Below are 21092 nucleotides of genomic sequence, written 5' to 3' on the forward strand. Positions count from 1 at the left end.
CAGAGCCCAACATCTGGAGCTTAAGCGTTAATTTAAAATCTTTAAAAGTTCCTTTAAAGACAGTCTTTAATATTTGAAATCATTTAAAAAAATGCAATAATTTACTACACTCACCGGCCACTTTATTAGGTACACCTCTCTAACTGCTCATTAACGCAAATTTCTAATTGTCATGGCAGCAACTCAGCAGGTAGGCATGGTTGAGACGATTTGCTGCAGTTTAAACAGAGCTTCAGAATGGGGAAGAAAGGTGATTTAAGTGACTTTGAATGTGGCATGGTTGTTGGTGCCAGACAGGCTGGTCTGAGTATTTCAGAAACTGCTACTGGGATTTTCACACACGACCATCTCTAGAGTTTACAGAGAATGGTTATAAAAAATTAAAATATCAAGTGAGCGGCAGTTCCGTGGGCGCAAATGTCTTGTTGATGTCAGAGGAGAATGGCCAGACTGGTTTAAGCTAATAGGAAGGCAACAGTAACTCAAATAAACACTCGTTATAACCAAGGCATGCAGAAGAGCATCTCTCAATGCATCACACATCCAACCTTGAGGCAGATTGGCTACAGCAGCAGAAGACCACACCGGCTGCCACTCCTGTCACATAAGAACAGAAAACTGAGGCCAAAATTTGCACAGGCTCACCAAAATTGAACAATAGAAAATTGGAAAAACGTTGCCTGGTCTGATAAGTCTCGATTTCTGCTGCAACATTCAGATGGTAGGGTCAGAATTTGGTGTCAACAACATGAAAGCATGGATCTATCCTGACTTGTACCAACGGTTCAGACTGGTGGTGGTGGTGGTGTAATGGTGTGGGTGATATATTCTTGGCGCTCTTGGGCCCATTATTACCAAATAAGCATTGTGTTGATGCCACAGCCTACCTGAGCATTGTTGCTGACCAAGTCCATCCCTTTATGACCACAGTCTGCCCATCTTCTAATGGCTACTTTCAGCAGGATAACATGCCATGTCAATAAGCACGAATCATCTGACTGGTTTCTTGAACATGACAATGAGTTCACTGTACTCAAATGGCCTTCACAGTCAGCAGAACTCAATCCAATAGAGCTCTTTTGGGATGTGGTGGAACGGGAGATTCGCATCATGGATGTGCAGCCGACAAATCTGCAGCAAATGCGTGGTGCTATCATGTCAAATGGACCAAAATCTCTGAGGAATATTTCTAGTACCTTTTTGAATATATGATATGAAGGATTAAGGTGTGTATTCATGACAAATGCAGTATAACAGTTTTTTTTTAATATATTTTATTCATAAAATTGCCTGTGACAAAAATAAAACGCTATTTTCATTGAACAGTGTGAAATCATTACATTTATTCCACAATAAATATCCTTAAAACATTTATTTTTAACATATAAAAAGTTTTACCTTGATTGCCTCTGAAAATGTTTTTCCAACATTTATTAAAAGAGAAATTGTAAAAGTGCTCGATGGCTCCTTCAACAGTAAATGGTAAACTTTAAACACACAAGCTGTAATGAACATTCAATGCGGTTTGTTTTACACAAGGTAGAAATACACACAGTGCATTTAATACATAGTAATGCTTATGATAATACTCTCTCTATACTGGAGTGTTTGAGTTGCAGTTTCCTGTTCTCAAGGCTGTAAGTGTTTCCGTCATGAACAAGACCATTTCAATCATGTGAAACCTGAACGACAAAATTAAATAACAAATATTACATCATAAAAAAGTCAAACAATTGTGCTCTACTGTAGTGATTTCCTTCATTGTGAAATGGTGGAATCAGCTTGTATCTGTTATCACTTTGCCTCAGGTTTGACCTGGGCAACATAATCACCGGTACGAATGATGGTGAAAGATCGACAAGCTGAATATGTCCCATCTTCAGAACAGCAGTAGCGCAATGCTATCAGAGAAGTCCATGTGAAACGCATAGAGCTGACAGAGCAGGTTCACATTCTGCTTACAGCGTTTCATCGATGGCATGTGATTGGCTGCTTTATTTCCCTTAGAGACTCGCATGCATTTACAATAGTGGCATTCATGACTTCCAGTTCAGTATAATGATTGAGGTAAATAAACTCGAAGAAAGTTTTAGGGCTACAACTTGGAGATATCCCATTCGGTGGGCATTTGGGTGGTTTCAGGCATAATCACTGCCATTATTAGGACTGACGGCTCTTCTGGAGGGCTCGAAGGCTCTACAGGGAAACTTGAAGGCTCTGCAGGGATTACGCCATTGGACTTTTCATGGTTTTCAGGCAAACTTGCAGGCTCTACGTGGATTTCGCCATTAGATTTTTCATGGTTTTCAAAGCAAACGTTGTCATATGTAGCTTTACTGTTGAGCTCCATCTCTTTTTCTTGTTCTTCTTGAATCTGCAGCAGAAGTGCGTTGTTCACTCCAGGACCTGGGAAACACACACACAGTCCTTTTTATTAGTTAAAGTCCCATTGAAATCAAAATGTAGTTTTAGACGTTAGTATCAGTATTTTAATCTCCATGTCTACTAAAGTGTTTTATTTTTTTCTTGAGCTAAGAAATTGTTTTTTGTTGTTGTCAATGGTAGCTCAATGTTCATAAATGTCTTTAGTAAATGCACACCCTGATCGTATGCGGTAGACACAGGCGAATAAAGTCATTTTTAAATTGTTTTAGTGTACAAAAGTGTTCTTGGAGCTTCGTATAATTAGTTGAACCACTGCAATTCACATGGAATAATTTGACAATGTTTTTGGTGTTGCACTCTATGATCCTTAAATAGTATCTTATTACGTCTTGATTTTTGTTTTAAATATGCCAGTCAAGACTTTTTATATATGAATAAAGGTAATGACAGTCATTAAGTGACCTATCTACAGTAAAGGTCAAGTGAGTGACGGTTTAGTTTAATAACTTACCAAAGTAACTGAGCAGCACAGGCAGAAATATGAGGCCATGGGCCATGCCGAGAAGAGTGATGACCAGATTGAGTCTGAAGAAGAAGATCTGGATGAGCTGAGCTTTAGCAAACGCCAAAACAACAATTCCGGGCAGATTGGTCATCGCAACACCAGCAAACACCTGAGAAAGACAAGGGATTTAAGAAATTTTTTTAAACTACAGTAGTAGTTTTAAAATTTACAGTAGTAAAGACATTTTTTTGCTCAAATTGTTATCCTTTGTGATTCATTAAATGCAAGTAAAAGTGTCACTCAGAAATATCTTAAAAATAGCCAGATAAAATTTACATTGTAAAGAAATGTATCATTCCTATTGTTTTCTGCATTGTATTACCGTGTATGTATTTATGTATGTATATTCAAACTCAAAAAAGTTGTTTCATTACCCTTTAAAAAAAAATTTGTTGAACAAAAGAGTGTTTTTTTGTGGCATTTTAATTAAGGCAAGTTTATTTATATAGCACATTTCATACACAGTGACAATTCAAAGTGCTTTACATAAACGGGAATAAAAGAGAGAGTTATAAATAAAATAAAAACAAATAATATAAAAACAGATAAAAGCAGCATAAAGACAGTTTTTCCATATTCCAAAACACTGGTGTATCAAATTTTCTCATTTTATTTGGGACTTCCCTATTCTGGTGTGTATATATATATATATATATATATATATATATATATATATATATATATATATATATATATATACATACATACACACACACACACACACACACACAAAAACAACAGTTCTGTCTAGTTATCGAATCTAATTTGGCTCATAGCAGTGTGATATTCTGCAATAACAGCACTCTTACAGCCTCTTCACCTTTGTGTATTACTCCGCCCACAGAGTGACAGCAGATCGATAAACTCACAACAGTTTGACAAATATTGCATCTAATAGACAACATAATGTCATTTTAAGGATAGTGCCTATTTTAAAATATATATATTTTCAGACAGACAAAGCGTCGGTTTTAGCCGGTTTTAGCCTTAGCCTATTAGCCTAAGACGGTAGACTTTGTCTATCCACGAGATGACGCCAGTACTGCATAATAAGCCCTTGCTTAGAAGATTAAAACTTCATGTTTTCTAACATGAAGATAGAAACACAGCAGATCAAATCATTATTAAACTGGTAAGTGTTATTGTAAGTCGATCTCATTCTTTTGTATAGATTGCAACTTTGCAGTTTATTTATAAGGACTGTACCTATTTTAAAACAGTTACTTACTTCCTGTCCCGGTTCTCAAAAATGTTAAAGAGACCTCACCCCCGAACACCCCCACCTTATCGCATACACAACAGCAGTCTAGTAGTTATTGCCCTGTTTTTTGGGGCGGTTAATTATTGTGATATCCCATTTGCAACAGAGAAATACTGTAGAGTAACACTGTAAGAAGATATCTCTGTAGACTGATGGCATTTCATGTCAAGTTCAGCCTTATAATCTTAAAATGTGAGCAAAATCAGCTGTTTTGTCATCACTTTATTCATTATGCTTGAGAGTCATTTAAACACTAGCTCTAAAGTAGAAAGAATTAGTAACAGCTCCTGCTGTTTTGACGTCAGCTGCAGATGCAGATGCATGCCTCTCGCATAGTGTACATATTTATATATATATATATATATATATATATATATATATATATATATATATATATATATATATATATATATATATACTCTGTATAGGTTTATATAGAGTGTGTATATACTTTCAGATACTGTATATACTTGTTTCATGACCCTTTAAAATAATTTGTTAAACAAAATAAGTATTTTTGTCATTCTTTAGTAGGACTCTGGTACATCTTTATATGTTACTTTCGAATTCTTGATGTGGTCTTTAAAAATGTGTCAATGAAAAAGAACTTAAACTGTGACTTAAACTGTTTTTAGACGTGCTTAAACTAAAAAAAACATAACAGAAAAGGTCCCTTGTGATTCATTCATGACGTGCAAGTAAACACTGAGTCAAAAAAATATTTATAGGCATCTGTAAATATCTGTGTCTTATTAAGCTAAACAATTGGCCTGCGCAAGAAACTGCTCATTTTGTTTCACTATTTATATTAATTCATTGTTGTTGGCCTCTCAAAGTGCCGGCAGCTATTGACATGCAATTTGTAAAATCATATTAAGGATCACAGTTTCAGATACAAAAAATCTTCTTCAATGTTTTACAAAACAAGTAAACCAAAAAAAAAATCATCACATTTTGGAAAATGACTTTTAGAATACACTAATATTTTTAAATATACAAAAGGTTTAGAATATTGGTAGTACTCACCGCACTGCCCATGTTAGCTGTGGCTTCCTTTGCTCTCTCCACTTTTGTGGGGCGAACGCTTAAAGCAAATGAGCGTGTTGTATGAGACACAAACTCCACTGATATACCAACAGCCTGCGAAACAAACTGTGTCTTAATAATCGAGCTTCACTTATGCTTTTATGAAACACATTTAAGTAGTCACGTTATGATGGCACTTCATAATCATATTGTCACAATGTGGTTTAAAAGCACTCTATGCTAATTATATTTAGATGGAGTTAGAGTTTATGATTCATGTTGCTGCTTTCTAAAAAAAAAAACTATATATATACATCTTAAAATAAAAAAAATGACTGTTTAAATGTAATTTGGTGAATATTTGTGTTTTATTTTTTCATAATTTAGCATAGTTTTTAGCTTAAGTAAATGTATAAAATTAGTAATTTTATAATTGCTTATGTTGTCTTTATAATATGGTTATTTCTAATAATTTATAATCAATATGTGAAAAGGTATCAGTTTGGAAATTTGGTTTCCTAATATGGATGTCGATGGTTACAGGTTTCCGACATTTTTCTAAATATCTTCTTTAGTGTTCAACAGAAAAAAGGGTCACACTTTATTTTGATTTTCCATCTGTTGAATTTAGGTTACATTGCGTCTACATGGCAACTTTTTTTTTATTTTTAACTTGAATGTTTATTTTTTATGAACTGTATGTGTTTATTAGACACACTCACCGTCACCAGGTTAATAAGTGACACGGCGTTGAAGTCGATGCCCCAAAGGGTCATGACGCCAACTGTGTCCACAGTGATCATCACTATAGTGAGCAGGTTCAGAAAGCCGGATCTCAGGTCCATGCCAAGCAGAATACAACACACCACGAATGTGGGCAGCAAACACACGGCGATGTTGAACAAACCCTCATTCACGATGTTCAGGTACTGCTCGTAATACACATACGTCACACTGCAAAATAAAAGACAGCATGTGTTTTACTTGTATACATACGCTGTAAAAAGTCTTTTTCAGTTGAATAAAATGAACTTTATACAAGTCGAGTCAAACCGACTAAAAATAGTATGTTACCTTAAAAGTATTTGGTGGAATGCTTTGGGTCTTATATTTTTTAAAGCATATATATATATATATATATATATATATATATATATATATATATATATATATATATATATATATATATATATATATATATATATATATATATATATATATATATTATTAAATTGTTTTCTTTTTATAATATATCCCAAATGACGTTTAACAGAGCAAGGAAATGTTCACAGTATGTCTGATAATAGTTTTTCTTCTAGAGAAAGTCTTATTTGTTTTATTTCGGCAAGAATAAAAGCAGTTTTTAATTTTTTAAGAACTGTTTTAAGGTCAAAATTATTTGCCTCTTGAAGCTATGTATTTTTATCTATAGTCTACATATAGTCAAACCTGACTAGTTAACGTAATTAGCCTAGTTAAGCCTTTAAATGTCACTGTATAGAAGTGTCTTGAAAAATATCTAGTCAAATATTATTTACTGTCATTATAGCAAAAATAAAATAAATCACAAATAATCACACACACATATATGCATATATATATATATATATATATATATATATATATATATATATATATATATATATATATATATATATATAATATTTTAAAATTAATATTTGAATCTATTTCTCCGTAAATATATGCAATGTATTTTAGTGCATTTAAACAGAAGAGATTTATTAAACAAATATATTTATTAAAATATTTTTTTTTGTCACCAAACATATTTAGATTGAAAAAATACGTTTTTAAAATTATTTTGCTTCTCTTGATTTTTTTTTAAATTTGTATTTAATATTTTTCTATAACATATAAATTTGGTTTTATAATTCTGACTTTAATTGTATGTATGTATATATATATATATATATATATATATATATATATATATATATATATATATATATATATATATATATATATATATATATATATATATATAAATTCAAACAAGAAAAGAGAAAAGATTTACTTTATAATGCTTTAATTCTTACAGTAAGTGTGTTTAGATACAGTCATGAAAATGTAGGTTACTCTCCTTCATAGTATTATATTACTTGCTAGTACACTTCATTAAAACATATTCTAAGATTTTTAGTACATTTTTAATGTGCATTCAGTTTCACATAGACAGAACTTAAAGTGAACAACGACAAGTGCTACTTTTAAAATAACAGTGTCCTATTAAAAGAAGCATATTAAGTAGCTCAAGGATCCGTTATGCAGTTTTGTCATTTATGAAGTAGCTCAAGGACACACTATCATTCAGTATTATTACATGCGCTGATTATCGCTTCTTATCTTATCACAGAGAAGAAACAGCAAGGGTAAGGATGGTAAATCCAGAGAGATAAGTGAGGATTAGAAGGGGACACCTACGTGTAAGGGAAGACCTCAAAATCTGGAGAGGTGTCGTTGAGTTTCCTCATGGCCATGGTGATGTTATGGGCCAGTTCTCTGGCTTTCTGCAGCGCTCCGGTGTACTCCTGCGAATTCACCAGAGGAGTGTGATAGGCCATGAACCGAGTAGCTGCAACACACACACACACATCATTAACTATGAACTCAGCAATAATAAAATGCTGAAAAACCTATATAAGTTGAACAAATATTCTTGTTGGGATTTTCTTATGACATAAATACACTTTAATAAAGAACTATTTCAAAACCCAGTCAACTTACAGAATGGACGACGTTGACTAATGAACACAAATATATTTAACATTATAATTTTTTTTGTGAAGTTCGTGCCAACTAAAATTGTGGAAGAGAATCGCATTTTAGTGATTAGCTAGTAGCATTTATTAACAGTCATCTCAAATACAGTAAACAATTTACTAAATAAGGACTATTAGTACAACAACTTTGTGAGTTCATCGACTTGATGAATCAAGACAACTGTTAGCATTGTAGCTTAGCCTATTTCCCTGCTGAAAAAAACAGCTTAAACCAGCCTAAGCTGGTTGGATGGTTTTATCTGGTAGACCAGCTTGGTTTTAGAGGGATTTTGGCCACTTCCAGACTATTTTCCAGCCCGGTCTTAGCTGTTCAGGCTGGAAAATGACCAGCTAAAACCAGCTTGACCAGCCTGGTTTAAGCTGGACATAGCTGGTTTTGGCTGGACTCCCAGCCTGGCTAGGCTGGTCAAGCTGGTTTTAGCTGGTCATCTTCCAGCCTGAACAGCTTAGACCAGGCTGGAAAAGGCTGGAAACCAGCCTGGAAGTGGCCAAAACCCCTCTAAAACCAGCTAAAACCAGCCAACCAGCCTAGGCTGGTTTAAGCTGTTGTTTTTTTTTTCTCTCAATATGGTTAATAAACTACATAGGGAGACTTAACATTTTAATGACTACACTTTAGTTTAAGAGTAAAGCAGAGTGTGAAACACTGAAAAGTTCACATAGTCAGGTCTTGAACTACACTGAAGTGAGTACACTATATGTGCAAATGTTGAGCAGTGAACAGTTCCCTAGGACTAGAACTACAACAAAAATGTCAATTTACATGTTAGACAAAATGAAAATCACTGTAGCTATTATAGCTTAGCAACAAATAAGAGAATTAATGATTAGTAATTTTTAATTTAGTAGTTAAACTGGCTATTTTTACATTGTGTTTAACTAAAAAAAGGAATAGAACCACAATACATTCCAGTGCTTGATTAACCGAGACAACTGCTGTAGTCATTAGCATTTTAGTAACAGACAATTTAAAAATTTAGGAATAAAATAAAGTCTGTAGCTTTCATATTTCATTGAAATAAATAAATCATACCTTAAATAACTGCTATTCACTGTAGCTTAGCATCTAAGCAAGTTAGAGGAATTAGCATTTTAGCAACTGACAGTTTATAATTTTGGAGTAAACCTGGGTAAGTAGCTTTGTCGCATTTGTCCAGACAAATAATACCTCAAACAACTGCTGAAGTCACTTTAGCTTAGCATCTTATGTAAGTTAAGTGAATTAGCATTTTAGCAACTGACAGTTTCAAATTTTGGAGTTAAACAGGCGCTGTAGCTTTGTCACATTGTTCAGTCAAATTATTCATAGGCTACCTTAAACATTAGGACTAGGACTAAAACTAAAAGTTTACATGTTTGACAAATTGACAATTGCCGTAGCCAATGTAGCTTAGCATCTTTAACAAATTAGTTTATGTAAATTAACATTTAATGGTGCCCTGCTGAAAAAAAAAACAGCTTAAGGTTTGAGCTGGTTGGCTAGTTTTACTAGGTAGACCCGCCTGATTTTAGAGGGGTTTCTAGGCTAGTTTCAGATATTTACAGCCCGGTCTTAACTAGTCAGGCTGGGAAATGACCAGCTAATAACCAGCTTGGTTTAAGATGGACACAGATGGTTTTGGCTGGTCTCCCAGCTTGCCTAGGCCCATCAAGCTGGTTTTAGCTGATCTCCCATCCTGACCAGCTAAGACAAGTTTGGAAATGTCTGAAACCAGCCTGGAAATGGCAAAAAAAACATCTAAAACCAGGCTGGTCAACCAGCTAAGGTTGATTAAAACTGTTTTTTTTTTTTTTTTTTTTTCTCAACAGGGTGGGTTTTTGTTTAGGGGTAAAACTGGCTATTTGTACACAAAGGAAGTGCAAACATTTCACTAAATAAGGAATAAGACTAACACAAGAATGTGTATTGCTGTGTGAATGTGAATTAGACATTAGCATTTTAGCAACCGCCAGTTTAAAATAACGTTGTAGCATTGTCACATATATCTATTTGTTACATTAAACAAACAAAATGCATGTATCTTACCTATTATTTCCCCAGTTTCATTGTCTCTAATCACAGCTTTATCATAGGCTCCCAAACCACTGGAAATGAAAGAACATTTTTTTAGTAAGTGGCAAGTGCATTATTATAAAGGTGTTTATCTATACTGGATGGAAACCTTCAGTGTTCAGTTGGTTCAGACTTAATTAATTTGCTTTTCTTACCCTTTTGGACACTGCAGGTCAGGTCTGTTGCTCAGAAAATCTGGCAGAAATCTGTTGAATTCTGAAACATCAGGCCGCAGTACACCATTTTCAGGTTTGCCCATACACTTCTTGAGACAGACACCGGCTGTCAAAGAACATTAAGTTTTAGATCTCCAAAAGAAAACATTGCATTGTACCATTTCAATAAACGGCAACACCTGAGGTGGACACTGCTCAACATTTTTCACTTACTCTCATTGGCAGGACAAAATTCATCTTTGTTTGGACCAAATGTGTAAAGGCGACAGCATCTGGATCCAGGGTTCAGCCAGTCAATATAGTCATCCACCCAAGAGGATGCTGGGATAGCCAGATAAGATCTAAAAAATCAGAAACATTTAGAAGAAAATCCTGCAAGTAAACCTTTGAATGATAAGGTTCTATCTGACATATTTGTCAAAATTTAGTTATTGACATATTCTTATTAAATGACAGCTTATTTACATTATGGGATGTTTTTTTTTTTTATAAGTTCTTTACATTTTAGGACTTTTTATATTAAAAAAAAAACAAAACAAATGTCGCACACATACTGTTTGCTATGGAATGAAAAAACTTAGCTCATTATCTCAAAATCGCAGATAGAACCTTATAATTCCATGGTGACGATATTTAAAGCGATACGATTTTGCTTTTGGTTAGTATTAATAGTATCGATATGTTGTCCCTTTTTTGCCCTTTAAATATCCCTATAAAATAATGGAGGTAATCTCCCTCAGAGTTATTGGAGGTTTAGTTAACAAGGGAAGAAATGTGGAAAAATATCAACTTGGAAACTGTTGTGCTAAATAATTGTTTAATTGCTGTAATTTACCCTCAAGATGTGTTAGCGAACAGTTAAAATTAGCATAACATTTTTGCTTTAATAATAAAAAAGATTGGAAAAGAGTCTATTCTGATCTTTAAAAAAAGGGTGGCATGGTGGTTCAGTGGTTAGCACTGTCGCCTCACAGCAGAAGGTTGCTGGTTCGAGTCCTGGCTAGGTCAGTTGGCATTTCTGTTTGGAGTTTGCATGTACATACTGTATAAGTGAAATGGATGAACTAAAATTGGCCGTAGTGTATGAGTGTGGGGATGTTTTCCAGTACTGGGTTGCGACTGAAAGGGCATCCACTGAGTAAAACATATGCCAAAATCGTTGGCGTTTCATTTCGCTGTGGCGATCCCTGATAATTAGGGACTTTGCAGAAAGAAAAATTAATGAATGAATGATTTTATACTTTTAATGTTGTGGTATCGGAAATGGTATCGAATATAGATATTTTTCAAGGTATCGTATCAAAGATAGAAATTCCAGTATCATGATTGAGATCAGCAAGTTTTTTTTCCTAAATAAACTTTTACTTTACCCAAAAAAGACCTTAAAATTGCTAATTAAAGTGATAAAAAATTACACTAAAGATTTTTTACATCATTACGAAAGTTTTCTTTTTATCTTTTCTATTAGCTTTACTCCAAAATATGAAGCACTTTTTAAATATATGAACCATAAATTAAAATATGTTTCAGACTGAGATAATAATAACCAAATTAGCATGTAAAATGGAAATATTAAGTCTTATTAATAACATAATTATATTATATGACTATATTATTTATAAATCTTATTTATTTAAAAATAATTTATTCATGTGGTGGCTAAAACTGTATTTTCAGCACCCCTTACTTCAGTCTGCAGTGTCACATGATACTTCAGAAATTATTTTAATATGCTAATATGATGATTATTTTGACCAAATATCTCACTTAGTTGGCATTAAACATTAAACTAACTAAAATAAAATATAATTCCTAAACAATTATGCTGGTATCCTAATCATGTCATTGTGAACTTTTAAGATCCATAACAAATCTGTAAGTTTAAGGTCTGATGTGATTTATTTAAAATCCATAATGCTGTTACATGTATTTTGAAAAGAAATAAAACATGAAAATGCCACAAAAAATCTGAATTATATCTGTGCTCACCGCTCAGGATATTCAGTAGCGTAGCGGATCTTCTGGGTCATAGAGAACTGGTCACATCCCACACTGGAACACACTGCATTAATGCCCTCCTCGCTGTTGAAGTTGAACCCTTTGGTCGTGATGAAATACGTGGGCACACCAACCTCAAAATACTTAAACAGGTATGCAAAGTAGTCCAGCATGTAGGAGTCCTGGTTATATTTAAACACAGAGGAAAATACAGAGGAAACACTGTGACTTATTAATGAACAACTGAATGTTTGTTTTTGTTTTGTTGTCTAGTGGCTAGTGTGGAGGAGTGTTCAATAAACCGCTGTACTTACAGTTGGCATGGCCAGTTCCTGATTCAAGCCCACTTTGACATGAAACATGAGGAACACAGAGCTAAAGAACATCACCAAGAACAACACCATCTAAGAGAAGACACAATGACATGTTTTACATGATAAAAGTCTTTATAAGGCAAAAGAGAAATACACATTTTATTAATGGGTGTAATTTTTAGCTATACACTACATATTTCATGTAAAAAAAATGTATTCAAATGTTGTGTAATTTTAAATTATTCTATTTTCATGTTTTTTTTTTTTTATTTATTCAAAAACCTTACAGATTTCAAACATTTATGCAAATGTCTTGATGGTCTCACTGTAGACTTTTAGGATCAATAATGCACTTCTACTTATTTAAGATATGTTAATTTGAGGGCATCTCGGTGGCGCAGTGGATAGCACTATTGCCTCACAGTAAGAAGGTCGCTGATTCGAGCCTCGGCTGGTTTAGTTGCCATTTATGTGTGGATGTTTGCATGTTCCCCCATGTTTGTGTGGGTTTCCTTGGGGTGCTCCGGTTTCCCCCACAAGTCTAAAGACATGCGGTACATGTGAATTGGATAAGCTTATTTGTCTCTAGTGTATGTGTATGAATGAGTGTGTATGGATGTTTCCCAGTGATGGGTTGCAGCTGGAAGGGCATTCGCTGCGTAAAACATACGCTGGATAAGTTGGCAGTTCATTCTGCTGTCGCGACGCGAGATTAATAAAGGGACTAAACGAAAAAGAAAAGGAATGAATGAATGAATGCTAATTTGATACATCGCATTAAATCAAAAGCCTTTAATACGTATTTGTTATAACTAATTACATTTATTTAAATGTACTTCATTTAAATGTTACATTTCATTATTTAAATATTAATTAATTCCAATTCAATTAAATTTATCCTCTGAAGTTCTGTTAGTTCAAAGTATTCCAGATTAATTTCAACAACATCAGATTAATTAAATGATACATTTCTACATAATAAAATATATTCAATTAAATGTAAACAATTAATTTAAAAAATAGTACTTATACTATTATTTATTTATAATAATAAAGACATTTAATTTATTTCTAATTTACTTAAATTCAGTGATTTGTAGCAATTTCAGTAAAACAGATGGATTTAAACACAATAACAAAATTAACATTCTTTATATGTACTCATTTTTAACATTATATCTTTACAAAGGATTTTATGACCAAAAGTGTGCCAAGCAGGCACAGGACGTCAACATGACATCATATTGATGTTGTACCCCAACGTCCTGGAGATGTTGGATTTTGTTTGTGAATGAAAATCAAGTTGACCTCAGAACCCAACCTCAGGCCAATGTCAGTGTCCAATTTCAAACCTAAAATCAACCTAATATCAACCAAATATCAATGTATAATTATGTTACACCTTGATGTTGTGTGGACGTTACCACTATGACATCTATCAGACATTTCCGGATTTTGGTCACTTTTCAACACAACCTAAAATCAACCAAATATCAACGTAATTTGACGTCGTTATTAGACGTCAAAATAATGTTGTCCTTAGACTCTGGCTAGACATTGAATTTTGGTAACCTGACATCATGACCTAAATTTAACCTAATATTAACGTCTTATGATGTTGTGTGCCTGCTGGGTTTGTATCTCTCTTTCCCTCTCTCAGTGTGTGCATGTGTATAAGTGTCTGTTAATAGTAAGTTTAATTCTATATCTATTGCAAAATGCAGCAATTAATATTAACTAAAAATAATAAACAGTGTAAATGTATTGTTCATTTTAACTCATTGCTTGTTTGTTACTTTGTTTATTGACAGAAACCCCCTAAAGGCAGTGTGCAGTGAATCTGTGTAAACGCACCACTACTACTCTGCTGAAAGAGTTGAGCAGGAACGGAGCGTAGTATTTCCTCATGAGCGGCAGCAAGATGCCCTCGTTGGGTTTTTGCGGTCGTGGAGTGTCCACAGTCACGCAGCAGGCGATCTCACAGCGGTTTGAGTCCTGACGGCGAGCGTCCAGAGAAAGCAGAGCCACAAAGGCAGTCATCTGGAGAACAAAGTCCATCAGCACAGCCAATGCAGCGTACAGAGCGAAAGACTTCACTGCTGGCATGGTGCTCAATGCTCCTGCACACACAATGAGAAGAGATCAGTCAGATGAGTGTGCTTCTTCATGTTGTAGGTGGAAATGATCTAAACTCACTGACTGCATTAATATGATTCAGAGCAGAAGCAGAGCAATTGCTTCTCTAAAACATATCCAAATAACATAATAATGGAAAACAATTTGCCTAATTACCCTAACCTGCCTACTTAACCTTTTTTTAACCTAGTTAAGCATTTAAATGTCACTTTAAGCTGTATAGAAGTGTCTTGAAAAATATCTAGTCAATTAATATTATCTGTCATCAAGCCAAAGATAAAATAAATCAGTTATTAGAGATGAGTTATTAAAACTATTATATATATATATATATATATATATATATATATATATATATATATATATATATATATATATATATATATATATATATATATATATATATATATATATATATATATATATATATATATATATATATATATATATATTGCGCACGCTTAAGAAAAGGTAAAATGTTTTAAAAATAACAATATAATGTATGTATGAACTTTTAGTGTCATTAATTTGAAGTTTTTTTCTGTTTAATAGATATTTAAGATTTTAAGCGTTGTTTTTTAAAAACAAAACTAAAAGGTATATTTAAATAAATTTAAAATTTAAATAATTATTGTTAATATTACTTACATATCTGTTGTCTATGCAATGAGGTGTATGTGAATTTTTAGTATTTAGTCAAGTAAAAAAACATGTATTTTAATGACAAAGTAAGTAATTACAAAAGTAATTTAAATACAATTTGAATGATCCAATAAGCAATTAATTACTTTTTTTTTAAGTTCTTTACCTAGCACTGCTTAATATAAGTATATTTTACTAGGAATTACTTGGAAACATAATATCAAAGTAAGAAAAAAGTCCCTGTTTTCCAGTTGCATTACCACTTTTCTGATTGTTTTTGCTGTTAAGTGTAGAAACTTTCTGTTTTATGATTAATCTTATACTCAGATTGACACTTTTATGATAATAAAAAAATATTTTTACCATCATGGAAAATCGTGCAAAGCATTGAGGTCTCTGGTTCATTTAGGTATCTCATTATCTATTTTTTGTTATCATATACCTTTAACTGCTCCACAAAGAAAAAAGAAATTGGATTGCATTTCTTAACTCCTAATGTTGCTCTTTAACATACTCATTACATTTTTTCACCAGATCCTATCATTTCTAAAATATCAACCTCTACCAAATGGTTAATATGTTGATTTATGGTAAAAGTACTGTAATTAATACATATACTATGAAAAATCTGAAAATATGAAGTGAAAGACCAATTTATTTAAAAACATTTTAAAACTAAAACACTTCTGAATACCAAATCATCTTTATTTTTTGAAGTATGCCATCAAATATTTTAGATTCTCATTTAACGCTCTCATATTTTCCTTTTATAACACAACCAAAATCAAGTGTAGTGATTATATGATAGGTGTTGTGTAGTGATAGGTGTTTATGCTTGTTTGATTATTTTGTAAACCAACAATGCTGTGTAAACCTTTTTTTTTTTTAAAACAGTCATTCTATAAATGACTTTAACAGTCGTTTTTAAAGCAGTCAAAATATAGTCAACCATTTAGTAGAGCAGGCATTTAAAGGGATATTATGAAAACAAATATGCTGAGTCACATGCTTACAGTAAATGTATATAGGTAGTGTATAAACTTCAGTAAAAAACAAAAAACAAAAACAAAATCAGTACTTTATTATTTGAGTAAAACATTTTAAATATGAAATGTCAACTCAGTAAAAATGACTACAAACAATGTTACATTTATATAACTTATTTAAGCAAATTACTTTTTGTATATATTCAAACGAATTCCTTACATGAAATTTACTTAAATGAAGTAAATTGTACTTGTTGTTTCCTTCAGTGTACATTTTTGCCTGTAATTTACATGAATCATATCTGTTTTTATTAAGGGTGGCACTTTTCTAATGCATCATGACATGCGCAAGGGAGTAAAGTTCAGGTAATTAAAACTAAAGTTGCTGCGACCGATACTAGATCTGTGACACCTGCTTCGTATATGATTCTGGAAACACTTTGCTCAAAGAGGATGACCATAAGACTGACACAACATCTTCATAATCATGGCGTGATATGTCATTTAGTGTCATTAGCTCAGTTATGTCATTATGTCAAGATGACATTGCTTGAGGTGTTTTTGTTTTGACAACTGGACATAAACAAATACATTATAAACTATCAGTGCCTTTGTCATAACAGCTTGACATTACCAAAACAATTTAACCTGTCATAAACCTGTCATAAACATGATATGACATATTCATTATAGAATTTAAGAAACTACTTAACTTTACGTTATTGTAACTACTTAACTTTTTTATGTTATTATAAACTGTCATGTGGTTGGTCACTGTCATGATGCCATTTTATTTTACTTGTATAAATATAATATTATTTGATGAATAACACAGCATTATCTCAGAATGATTGTGGATGGAATAGATTTTTTCCAGAAAAGGTGAGATATGGGTTTAAATGTGAACTGTTCTGATCCTATGTGTGAATATGCTACATGGTTATGTCCACATTTGTGCAGGTAAATAGCTTACATCTGCATTATGTAAATATGAAAATGTTAAGAGTAAATATTATTGCTAAATCCTTCCCTTCATATTGACACCTGGACAGTACTTTACTCAATAGGAGCATTCCAAAACAAAGTCAAAGAGCAGTAATTGATGCTACGGTGTTCAGCCTTGGTTTCTCTTTTAGCAACCTGGCCTTTAATAAGACAACCCATTTTTTTCTATAATAAACTGACTAAAGTTTTTTTGGGGAAAATAAGTTTTATGTTCGATCAACTGATATGTGAGGACAATAAAGCCTACTCTACACAATAAACCCACTGTTTGTTGAAAACCCACTTATTTTAAACTTTTTTAAATACATTTTTATTTTAATTTATTTTTAAATTTAATAAATTCTGGTGCAACCTGCTGTCTGATAAAAAAGAAAAAGTGTTTTATGGGTTGAAGTATAGTTTTAGATGAGTAGGAGATTCTCACCCAGGAAGAAACAAACAGATTCAGACAAACTGCAGAGCAGCATGCTGGGAGCCACGTTTCCGAGAACTCTGCCGATCTGTTCCTCCCGCTGCTCTCCTGGTCTGCGCAGGTCTCTCTGATCAAGAAGAAGAACAGGACAGACAGAAAGAAAGTATGGTTTATGAAGAAGAGTCATAAGTAGCAAGGTTTTAGAAATATTTATTTTTTTATTTTTGACATTTTAGATATTTCATTATTATGATTTATTTATTTTATTACAGTCTTTTAAATACACTTTTTATTTCAAATACTTCATTGTTAAACTGAATAAAATGCATGATTTTAATTAACAGGATGTAATTTTTCTTTTTAAGCTAACACTTATTTTAGCTATTAAAAATGTTTGCAGAACGAAATCTTAAATAGAGAAATATATCCAAGCAATCAAAGGATTTTGAATCAAAATCAGATTTTTTATTTCTGTTTTTTTGAAGTTGCCAAGATTTGTTTTATACTCAACAACACTGCAGTATTAGGTCACAATACAGAGCAGTATTGTAGTAATATTTTGAAATATACAGATCAAAAATGACCCATATGTAGGGCCAGACAGAATCTGCGGACGTTTTTTGCTATTTCTGCTGAGAATTTTGGTAACAATTTGCAGATTTCTGTGGAATGATTTTGGGAGTATCATAACTAAAACCTTATGTGAAATAAAAAATTATATCTTTTTAACTTGTATTTAATGCTTAAAATGCAAATCCAATTAGACAAAATCTAACAAAAGACAGAAAATATTACTGTACAAACTGTATTGTACATAAATCCGATTAACATTTTCATATTAGTCAATAATATTACTGAAGTTAATTTAAAAACTGAATAAATATAAATATACACACATTTACTTAAGTAAATAAACAGAATTAATGATGGGCTAAAAGTCTGCGGAAAATCTGCATAATTCTCCGTGTGCAGAATCCGTGTGGGCCTACCCATAGGGTTATACATTCCCTGTAAACCATTTGACTACTGTAAAAGAATAACCTACAACACTGAAGAAAATCGTAATTAAAAGAGCAATAACCCAACATACCTGATACTCCAGGACAAAAATGAAGATGTTGTCAGCTCCCACGGCCAGTACAAGGAAGGGCACCACCTGCAGAATGACCAGCGAGGATGCCACACCAATCCATGCATAGAAACCCATTGAGGCTATGACAGAGCAGCCGACTACCAGAATCCCACCCAGGCCTACCAGAAATTTCGAGTCTACCTGCAAAAAAATTAAAATAAACAATCATGGTGTGTAAAAGCAGCATTAATACACATTTATTAAGCAAACAAGACCAGCAGAACATAGGTTATTGAAAAAAACATCAGGGACACAAAGTGCAACATGATGTTATCTAAAAGTACTTTAACTGATTTATAATCGTTTATTGTCTTAATTGTGGAATTTCCTATAATATATATATATATATTTTTTTTTTCTTTAGAAAGTTTAATTTTTTTATTATTTTTTTCTGCAATAAAATACATTTTTAATAATAATAATAATAATAATAGTAAAAAAAACATAACTTTCAACAACAAGAAAAAAAAAAAAAAGAGATTAGATCAATATTATTAGCCCCCTTAAGAATTAATTTTCCCTGATTGGAACAGAACAAACCACTGTTGTCTGATAACCTACAATTAACCTTACTAACCTAGCAAGACAAGTTTAATTAGTTATTAAAAAACAGTTGTTAAATGTTGTTATGTTTAAACATGTGTTTCCGCTAATCAGCACTCTATTAACATTAACTTGAAATAAATAAAAATAATTCTTCAGTCAAGCTTGCAATTATTCATTCTCCTGGCTTATTATGATTAAAAGTTGTTGTTTAAATGTAAATAAAAGCTGAGAAATATATTTTTTCCACAATAATGCTTCGTGTACATCGTCTTATTATCTTTTGGGAAAAGCATGTGTCATTTCCTGTCAAAAAAAAAAAACTTATGCTGGTTGAATAAAAGTAACTTTTAAGTAAGAATTCGTCATGGATATGAGCAATTTCGGACTTGACTGTATATAAAACAAATACTACACTACATAAATATAGAATAAATACTAAAATACATCTATAATTATTTAATACACAGAATATCAAGAATGCACTTCAATCAAGACATGCTGAAGTTTCCATTGGGCCTTTATGTTGAGAAAACGATTGCTACTATTATTCTCTTATCGGAAATTCCCAGTAAGTCATTAACCACATCGTTACTCACCAGGATACGCTTGCAGGATGAATATTCCCCAAGAGCCACTGCGATGTAGAGGAAGATGACAGCATAGCTTATCATGAATATGGGGATATCCTCCGCTGTCGTTCTGTTAATCTCATCTTCCAAAGACCTCTGAAAATCACCACACAGTTTCATTATGAAACAGATAAATGTCTCCGACTGACCATCCGCTTGTTAAATATGGCTTCATTCGTAGAAATGCTTTTTCTGATGGCAAAAGTGAATAATTATTATTAACATATACTCAACCTGGTTTCAGACCTTTATGAGTTTATTCTTTAAGAACATTGGCAACTGATGCCATTGACGTCCACAGTAAGAAAGAAACATACTATAGAAGTTAAAGGTTACTGGTTTACAACATTTTTTGAGATTTGTGTTCAACAGAAGACAGACACTCAAACAGGTTTGGATGAGCATGTTGAGGATGAGTAAAATATGAATTTTCCTTTTGTGGGGGATGAACTATCCCATTAATAAAAGGAATACATCATGGAAAAATGTAAATTACCTCATAATTTACTCAACTTTTACATGACTTTTTTCTGTCAGATGAACACATACTGGAAAAAAATGTTGTCTGCAAAATTGTTGTAATAAATTCATGTGTTGATTTTAAACAAACAAATTGAATCTAGCAATGTTAAACTTAATTTGTTTGTTCAAATGAATTGTTTACAATCACTTAACTTAAAAAAAAATTGTAAATCATCTTTGAATCTTTTTTTTTCAGTGCAGTCAGAGTAATTTAAAATTTTCTCCTGGCTCTTACAATGTCTTATTTTCTTTCAATGTGTTTTTGGAAGAATAAAATATTAAATAACTTGAGGGTGAGTAAATGATGAGGATTTTTTAAATTTTTGGTTAGACTATTCTAAGATCCATTTGAATGAAGATTCATATTAATGACTCTGAGTTGACTTTTTGCAGTTGTTGTTGTTGTTGTTTTGAGAGTCAATTTTATATACAGTGAATTTTCTGATTTAAACCTCAGGTGAATGTTTTCATTTACTTAGAGCAGGGGTTCTCAACCTTTTTCA

General features: G+C 32.5%; 1 protein-coding gene and 1 long non-coding RNA gene across 3 annotated transcripts in view; one reads left to right on the forward strand and one right to left on the reverse strand.

Moving 5' to 3' along the window:
• Positions 1 to 1323: 1323 nt before the first annotated feature.
• The window catches only part of npc1l1 (NPC1-like 1), a 48686-nt gene continuing 28917 nt past the window's right edge, over positions 1324 to 21092 (reverse strand). For both annotated transcript variants that reach the window (XM_087265246.1, XM_087265245.1), the window contains exons 8-21: positions 20035 to 20163; positions 18851 to 19033; positions 17773 to 17887; positions 14434 to 14699; positions 12580 to 12669; positions 12257 to 12447; positions 10481 to 10608; positions 10247 to 10373; positions 10065 to 10123; positions 7680 to 7830; positions 5960 to 6191; positions 5238 to 5351; positions 2897 to 3059; positions 1324 to 2406 (exon numbers count right to left, since the gene is read on the reverse strand). In XM_087265246.1, coding sequence (XP_087121372.1) covers positions 2096 to 2406; positions 2897 to 3059; positions 5238 to 5351; positions 5960 to 6191; positions 7680 to 7830; positions 10065 to 10123; positions 10247 to 10373; positions 10481 to 10608; positions 12257 to 12447; positions 12580 to 12669; positions 14434 to 14699; positions 17773 to 17887; positions 18851 to 19033; positions 20035 to 20163 — 2259 coding nt within the window. In that variant the 3' untranslated portion in view covers positions 1324 to 2095. The remainder of the gene's footprint in view (positions 2407 to 2896; positions 3060 to 5237; positions 5352 to 5959; positions 6192 to 7679; positions 7831 to 10064; positions 10124 to 10246; positions 10374 to 10480; positions 10609 to 12256; positions 12448 to 12579; positions 12670 to 14433; positions 14700 to 17772; positions 17888 to 18850; positions 19034 to 20034; positions 20164 to 21092) is intronic.
• LOC141375901 (uncharacterized) lies at positions 12487 to 16241 on the forward strand. Its single transcript, XR_015498354.1, has 3 exons — positions 12487 to 12718; positions 12948 to 13139; positions 14391 to 16241. It is a non-coding gene; the product is annotated as an uncharacterized LOC141375901 (long non-coding RNA).

This window comes from Danio rerio, chromosome 8 (genome assembly GCF_052040795.2).
Source record: "Danio rerio strain M-AB ecotype USA chromosome 8, GRCz13ab, whole genome shotgun sequence".
NCBI lineage: Eukaryota > Metazoa > Chordata > Actinopteri > Cypriniformes > Danionidae > Danio > Danio rerio.